The sequence below is a fragment of the Saccostrea cucullata genome, unplaced genomic scaffold (assembly GCF_032062105.1).
Source record: "Saccostrea cucullata isolate Sc308-1 unplaced genomic scaffold, CSIRO_AGI_Scuc_v1 ctg2664, whole genome shotgun sequence".
Lineage (NCBI taxonomy): Eukaryota > Metazoa > Mollusca > Bivalvia > Ostreida > Ostreidae > Saccostrea > Saccostrea cuccullata.
Genome location: NW_026920335.1, coordinates 161,656 through 169,820, shown reverse-complemented (window position 1 = coordinate 169,820; position 8,165 = coordinate 161,656). Strand labels below are relative to the sequence as shown.

General features: G+C 42.3%; 1 protein-coding gene across 1 annotated transcript; it reads left to right on the top strand.

The window, feature by feature from the left end:
* The first annotated feature begins 49 nt into the window (after positions 1–49).
* Positions 50–7,157, top strand: LOC134247075 (uncharacterized). Its single transcript, XM_062729419.1, has 2 exons — positions 50–189; positions 578–7,157. The coding sequence occupies exon 2, from the start codon at positions 682–684 to the stop codon at positions 6,448–6,450; it is 5,769 nt and encodes a 1,922-aa protein (XP_062585403.1). The 5' UTR covers positions 50–189; positions 578–681; the 3' UTR covers positions 6,451–7,157.
* Positions 7,158–8,165: the final 1,008 nt, after the last annotated feature.

Sequence of the window (8,165 nt, the reverse complement as noted above, 5' to 3'; positions counted from 1 at the left end):
CCAGTGTCAGAACACAAACTTAGACAATAAGTGTATGACTTGTTTTGTAGTCTACCGGATATTTCCGGGTTTGCGGTTTTGTTTTGTGTATTAGATTTAAGTTCTCCATGCTGGCGTCTGATGCAGCGCATGTTTGCAGCTACAACTTAAATATTTTGTATTAATTGTCCATCCGGCCAAGAGCACATTGTAAGTTTATATTTTTGCAAATGTTTGATATGATTATAGTATGTGATTTTGCTTAAATGTCGGCATAGGTGTCATACATTGAATTTGTGTATTTTCTAGTCATTTCTAAAAATAGCAGATACCGCCAAATTTGTAGTGTACGATTTTGCATTGATATATTTGCATAGTTTGCTCAATGAGATATTGTGAGATATTGCGAGATATAATGAGATATTATTACTATGAATTTAAGTGGAATTTAGTCTAAATCTATTCCTGTAATTTTCAAAATGTATGTAAATCAGATTAATGGCAATTTATTGGTAATCTAGTCAGTATGATTGTTGCATGTATGATTGTCTGTTATTTGATTACATTTTAAGTACAAATTCATTTTTGTATGTTTCAGCCTTTCACCACGTTCTTCAATAAACTTGAAACACAGTTTGATTGGGTGGTTTATCTGCTTATACGCAGTGACAGTGAAAGGAATGCGAGCAGCCTACTCTGGACATGGCATACAGATACATGAACTCTGTTCCTGTGACCCCTGAGGATGGGGACGTTCGCCCCGAGAGACAGTTGAACACTGGTTTGAACCCTGGATCATCTAAGAGACTCAGTTTAGAGGCGGCAAAGGTGCGTCTAGATTTTGTCAAAAAGGAAAATGAACTTAAACAAATGGCACTTGATATCCAAAAACAAATGGACGAGTTATTGGCGAGAAAGCAGGTTGCAGAGGCAGAGCTATTCATGGTGGAGGAAGACCATAGGTCGGACATATCTGAATTTGATAATCTGAGTGTCGTAGATGATTTCGTTCGTGATCTTGAGCCACCACCCTCGCCATTGAATATGTTAGCGTCGGAGCTCGAACCTCAGAGACAGAACCAATGGGAACAAGCCTTTCCATCATGCCCACCTACCGTGGCCACTGCAGCTGTTCCAGTGTACACCCTGTCCAGGTTTGCAGGTGCTCCTGTGACCCCTGGCTTTCCAGCCTATATACCTACAGCAAAGGAACCGCCTGCATGGACAGATCCTGTGACCCCTGGCTTTCCAACCTATATACCCATAGCAAAGGAACCGCCTGCAAGGACAGATCCTGTGACCCCTGGCTTTCCAGCCTACATACCCACAGCAAAGGAACCGCCTGCTCCCCCTGCAGGGACAGAACCACAACCCTTGTTCACAGACTTTGCTAGATTCTGGTTCAAGAAAGACCTCGTAACCAAGATAGACTTGTTTGATGACAAGCCAGAACATTTTTTGTCGTGGAAGACCAGCTTCCTGCGAGTTATGAGTGAACTTTCTGTGACCCCAAATGAGGAACTTGATTTACTGGTTAAGTACTTAGGACCAAGTTCAAGTGTCGAAGCGAGGAACATTAAGGCTTGTCATGCTAGTGACCCTGTAGCGGGTAGACTTAACGTTTGGCGTCGTCTAGAGGAACGGTATGGAGCTCCTTCCCTTGTTGAGGCATCGATCAGGAAGAAATTAGACAATTTCAAGACTCTTGACAGTCAGGATGGAAAGGAACTGTATAAGCTTTGTGATATTCTGAACGAAATTCAGTCCCTGAAGGACAACACCATATTCGCTGATTTGTTAGCCCAGTTCAACACATCTGTCGGTATATCACCTATTGTAGCCAAGCTACCCAGGAAGCTTCAAGACAAATGGACTAACATAGCTTTCAGATACAAACAGCAGAACTGTGCACAATACCCTCCATTTGAACACTTTCTGAAATTTATCAGGGAAATGGCAGCTATGTGCAATGACCCTGGACTTGCGTACAATTTACCTAAGAAGGAAACTTATCACAACACAAGGAGTGCAGGGCACAGGAAGACTGTATCGGTGCACAAGACTAATGTTTCCAGGGACAATCAGACAGACATGGATACTAGTGATACAGGGCGACAGAAATTCACTTCAGATGTATCTACTCGATGTCCAGTACACAAGTCTAAACATTCACTGAATGAATGTGAAACCTTTAGGAAGTGGAGGTTAGACAAGCGTCGTTCGTTCTTGAGACAACACTCTATTTGTTTCAAGTGTTGTGCATCAACTCAACACCAGCAGTCCTCATGCACCAATAGTTCTCCATGTTCTGTGTGCAGGAGCACACTTCATCCTACAGCCATGCACTGGTATAGGAAGGACTCGTGTGAAGGAGAAAGTAAGGAAAGAGCACTCACCTCAGATCATGGCGGGGAGGGAACAGAGATTTCCTCGAAGTGCACTACACTGTGTGGTTTGGCCAACGGTGGACGTTCATGTGCCAAGATTGTTCTAGCGAAAGTGTTTCCATGTGACCGTCCGCAAGATGCTGTGACTGTGTATGTATTGCTCGATGATCAGAGCAACCACACCCTAGCTCGATCTGAACTTTTGAATCAACTTGGTGTCAAGTCAGATCCGATTCCGTACAGACTTAAATCATGTGCCGGAGTGACCGAGACATCTGGAAGAAGAGCAGTGGGGTTTTGTATTCAGTCGATAGATGGACAAGCCTGTCACAAGCTTCCGCCCATCATAGAGTGCAACGACATTCCAGATAACATGATGGAAATCCCGACTCCAGAAGTCGCTCGTGCCCACCCTCACTTACAACACATCGCCAAGGAACTCGACCCGCTCCGTACAGATGTCGGTATACAGCTCCTGATTGGAAGGGACTTGGTGGACGTACATCAGGTGCAAGGTCAGGTGACAGGACCCCCCTCAGCTCCCTTCGCCCAGAAGCTGAGTCTTGGATGGGTGATAATTGGTGACGTGTGTTTGGATGGTCATCACAAGCCAAGGGATCTCAGTGTTCTGAAGACCAATATTCAGCACGATGGTAGAGGAACGATATTCACCCCATGTGAAAACAGTTTTCATCTGAAGGTCCAAGGCCCTACTAACTGCAGATCCTCTCAGGCCCTAGATTTCAAGGGAGACAATGTGTTTTACACAGACAGACATGATAACAAGGTGGGCAATTCAGTGGAAGATCGTGAATTCCTGTCTTTGATGGACAAAACCTTTCAGAAGAATTCTAGTGGTAATTGGACCTCTCCACTTCCGTTCAAGGACATTCGTCCTAAGCTTACGAACAACAGAGCTCAAGTCTTCAAACGAGCTGTCAACCTTGACCAAGGTTTGAAGAGAAACCCAGAGAAACTCAAGCAGATGTGTGAATTTATGGAAAACATTTTCAACACAGGAGCAGCAGAAAGAGCCCCACAGATAGTAGATAGACATGAGTGTTGGTACATCCCGATATTTGCTGTAACTCACCCTAAGAAGCCTGGCAAAGTTCGAGCCGTATTCGATTCATCAATCGTGTACCAAGGATGCTCATTAAATGACAGTCTATTGTCCGGTCCAAACCTGACGAACAACTTACTAGGAATCTTGTTACGATTTCGCAAGGATTTGTGTGCGATAGCAGGAGACATCCAGCAGATGTTTTACCGTTTCTTTGTAAACGAAAGAGATAGAGACTACTTACGGTTCTATTGGTATGAGAACAACGATCCACATAGTCAGATGGTAGAGTACCGTATGACCGTCCATGTGTTCGGGAATCGGCCTTCCCCCGCAGTGGCAACATATGGGCTTAGACGGGCAGTACGAGACGCGGATCCCGATGTAGTCAACTTTGTACACCAGGACTTTTATGTTGATGACGCATTGATGTCTCGACCTACTCCTGCGCAAGTCACAGACCTTATGAAACGAACTCGGAAAGTACTTGATGAAGAGGGGAAAATAAGATTACATAGGATTGTGTCAAATGTACAAGAGGTTGTTGATGCGTTCCCTCCAGAGGACCTGGGTAAGGACGTGAAGGACTTGTCAATTGGTGGTGACAATGATTCGGTTCAGCACAGCCTTGGATTGGCTTGGAATCTGAGATCTGACTGTTTCGTCTTCCAGAAGCCAGATGCTGATGTTCCCTTCACTCGCCGTGGAATCCTTTCAAGGGTCAACAGTATCTTTGACCCCATTGGCTTTCTGTCTCCAGTGACGATATGTGGGAAGATGATTCTACGTGAGATGTGTACAGGGAGTCCGAGCTGGGATGATCCTTTACCAGAAGAGTACCGAGATAGATGGGAGAGTTGGAGCAAGTCCCTTGATCAGTTGAGCAGTCTACAGATTCCCAGGATGTTCGTTCCACAGTCGCTGAGCTTAGCATCAGATCCACAACTGCTGATATTTTCCGACGCATCTGAAACAGCGATTGCGGCTGCAGCTTACCTGAAGGTGAAGCAGGATGTTGGATTTGTCATGGGAAAGTCTAAACTTGCACCTCTAGCAGGGCATAGTATTCCACGACTGGAGCTGTGTGGTGCTGTACTGGCGGCAGAAATAGGAGAATTTGTGTCAGATCATCTCTCTATCCCAACGTCATCGATCCAGTATTTTACAGACAGTAAGGTTATATTGGGATACATTAAAAACAGGACAAGACGATTTTACAACTATGTAAGTAATAGGATTGCTAGGATTCATGCTGTGTCATCCCCTAGCCAGTGGAGCTACGTACCCACTCACCAGAACCCGGCTGATGCAGCAACTAGAGGATCAGTTGCGGACATTAGTAATATGTTAGACACATGGCTTGTTGGACCAGTGCAGTTTTGTTCAAGGAACCTAGCAGCATGTGAACCTGAAGTAGATTACCCACTCATCAGCCCTGACGACGATAAGGATGTTCGTCCTGAATTGAGCACCTTTAAGGCTGATGTACATGTATTGACCAACCTGCCCCCAATCGAGGATCGATTCAGTAAATTCTCTACTTGGGACAGTCTTGTGGCCGCATTTTCCACACTTCGTCATGTAGCTGCCTCCTACCGAGGTTCCAGTGACTGTACTGGTTGGCACATGTGCCAGAGCACTACTTGTGAATCGACACTCAAAGACACTGAACATTTCATAATTAGATGTGTACAAGCTCAGGCCTTTGATGCTGAAATTGAAGCAATTGAAAATAAACACAACCTACCTAGGGACAGCCGAATTCAGAATTTATCTCCCTTCATTGATGATAATGGTCTGCTCAGAGTTGGAGGTCGTTTGAACAAGCTGAAGAGTTCAGGACTTTCTTCCGTCAACCCTATTATAGTCCCCAATGGACATGTGGCAGTACTACTGGTACGTTTCATCCATAACAAGGTTTTTCACCAGGGCAGAATGAACACTGAAGGCGCTGTACGTTCTCACGGCTATTGGATCCTGGGAGCAAGGAGACTTGTATCCTCCCTCATTCATGTTTGTGTTGTGTGCCGGAAGCTCCGAAGGATGCCCCAGGAACAGAAGATGGCAGATCTCCCTGTCGATCGTCTCACCCCAGGACCCCCATTTTCCTCTGTTGGACTCGACGTTTTTGGTCCGTGGCCAGTAGTTACCAGAAAAACACGTGGTGGGTCAGCGCAGAGTAAAAGATGGGCCGTCTTGTTCACTTGCTTAACTTCCCGAGCAGTCCACATTGAAGTAATTGAGGACATGTCCAGCTCCTGTTTTATCAACGCCCTAAGACGCTTTATAGCCTTGCGTGGACCAGTAAAGCTTTTTCGCTCGGACAGGGGAACAAATTTTATTGGAGCTGTGGACGACCTTCATGTGAATGCCATCAATGTTGAAGACACTGTGATGAAGACTTACCTGAAGGAGAACAGAGCAACCTGGTTGTTTAACGCCCCTCATGCGTCACATATGGGAGGTGTATGGGAAAGAGTTGTAGGTAGTGCTCGCAGGATTTTAGACTCTATGCTGCTTCAAGACGGAGGCAAGGAATTGACACATGAAGTGCTAGTCACATTCATGGCGGAGGTGTGCGCCATACTTAACTCTCGCCCGATAGCGCTTGATACAGACCCGTCATCGCCCATGGTGCTGAGTCCAAACGTACTATTGACCCAGAAGCAGGGAGAAGTTGGATCGTTCTCGGAACATTTGGGTATCAAGGACATGTACAGAGCCAGCTGGAAACATGTTCAGGTGCTGTCTGATATGTTTTGGAAGAAGTGGCACGTTACGTACTTGGACAGTTTACAGAAGAGACAGAAGTGGTACTCGAGTAAAGAGAATCTCAAGACCGGAGATGTTGTACTCTTGCGTGAGAAGAATGTCCATAGGAATCTGTGGCCGATGGGGATAATCGAGCGCCCGATTGAGAGCAATGATGCGATGGTCCGGAAAGCTGTTGTTCGTGTCGCCAAGGACAGGAAGGTGTACACCCGACCAATAACCGAGATGGTTCTCCTACTTGAGCAGTAACCGTGTGAATTACTTTATTTCAGTTATGTAGTTATACTAGTTATGTGGTTGATAGTTTGAGATTTTTGTCCATTTTATTTAGTGAATAGTTATATCTTTGATATAAGACGGGGAGTGTAGTGTCAGCGAATCAGTTTAGGTATGACTTGTTTTGTAGTCTACCGGATATTTCCGGGTTTGCGGTTTTGTTTTGTGTATTAGAGTTAAGTTCTCCATGCTGGCGTCTGATGCAGCGCATGTTTGCAGCTACGACTTAAATATTTTGTATTTGTCCATCTGGCCAAGAGCACATTGTAAGTTTATATTTTTGCAAATGTTTGATATGATTATAGTATGTGATTTTGCTTAAATGTCGGCATAGGTGTCATACATTGAATTTGTGTATTTTCTAGTCATGTCTAAAAATAGCAGATACTGCCAAATTTGTAGTGTACGATTTTGCATTGATATATTTGCATAGTTTGCTCAATGAGATATTGTGAGATATTGCGAGATATTATGAGATATTATTACTATGAATTTAAGTGGAATTTAGTCTAAATCTATTCCTGTAATTTTCAAAATGTATGTAAATCAGATTAATGGCAATTTATTGGTAATCTAGTCAGTATATTGGTTGTATGTATGATTGTCTGTTATTTGATTACATTGTATGTACAAATTCATTTTTGTATGTTTCAGCCTTTCACCACGTTCTTCAATAAACTTGAAACACAGTTTGATTGGGTGGTTTATCTGCTTATACGCAGTGACAATAAGAGAAGACAAAAGTTAACTTGATGACTTTCTGTCAATAAAATATTTTCAAGTCATTTCTTGTACTTTATTATCATATCAGGAAAGAAGACATTTTAATTGGTAAATGAAGGAGAGAAAAATTGGAAGGGAGAAGGTGTATAGTTTACATGGTACATTTAAAGTACTATGACTAGGGTGAAGAAGGTGATTTGACTTGAATAACTGAGGCTTGGTTAACTGAGGAACAGAAACAACACAGCTCTGTGGTATGGATTATTTATGAAGAGTTATCACAGGTAGCATTTAATTTTTTGGAGAGAGAAAAAAATGATTCTAGATGTACTGAGATATCCAGGACTTTGAGATTAATGTTCAAGATAGCAAAGTTAAATGAACATGTATTAACTTGTTTTGCAAAGAATCTGTTTTTAGTAGAATTTGCTAGGGCTGTATCAATATATCGATACGTATCGATATTCAAAAAAAATTATCGTATCGAAAAATAACTTCAAAGACGTACCGGAGAGACAGTTTTCTTCTAATTTTGTTAAAAAGATGGGAATTTCGATCACCAAAGATTATATTTTACTTTTTTTTTTAATTAAAACTGCTCAATAATTAAATGATTTGTAAGGAAATAACACAGTTTTTATAATCATTACAAAATACAAAGAGAAATGTATTTGAACATGTTGATTTTACTATCATCAAAAGTTTTAGTTTGAAGTGTTATTTGTAAAGACAATGAGACAAGAACTTTAGAATGAGTAATAAAACACTTAATTATTATAAAATTTATGCATTAAAATGATTTAGAAGCCACTTCTGATAGACTTTTTTAGAATCCAATATATCGCATATCACTTTAAAAAATATTGTATCGTATCGAAAACTTTGGCTCAATACACAGCCCTAGAATTTGCTTTCTTTAATACATAGATTTTTCCAATTCTATTCTCTTATGTATAAAAAAAATT

What these genes read in the sequence shown, in the direction of transcription:
- LOC134247075 (XM_062729419.1), top strand. Translation starts at nt 682, where the DNA reads ATGGCATACAGATACATGAACTCTGTTCCTGTGACCCCTGAGGATGGG.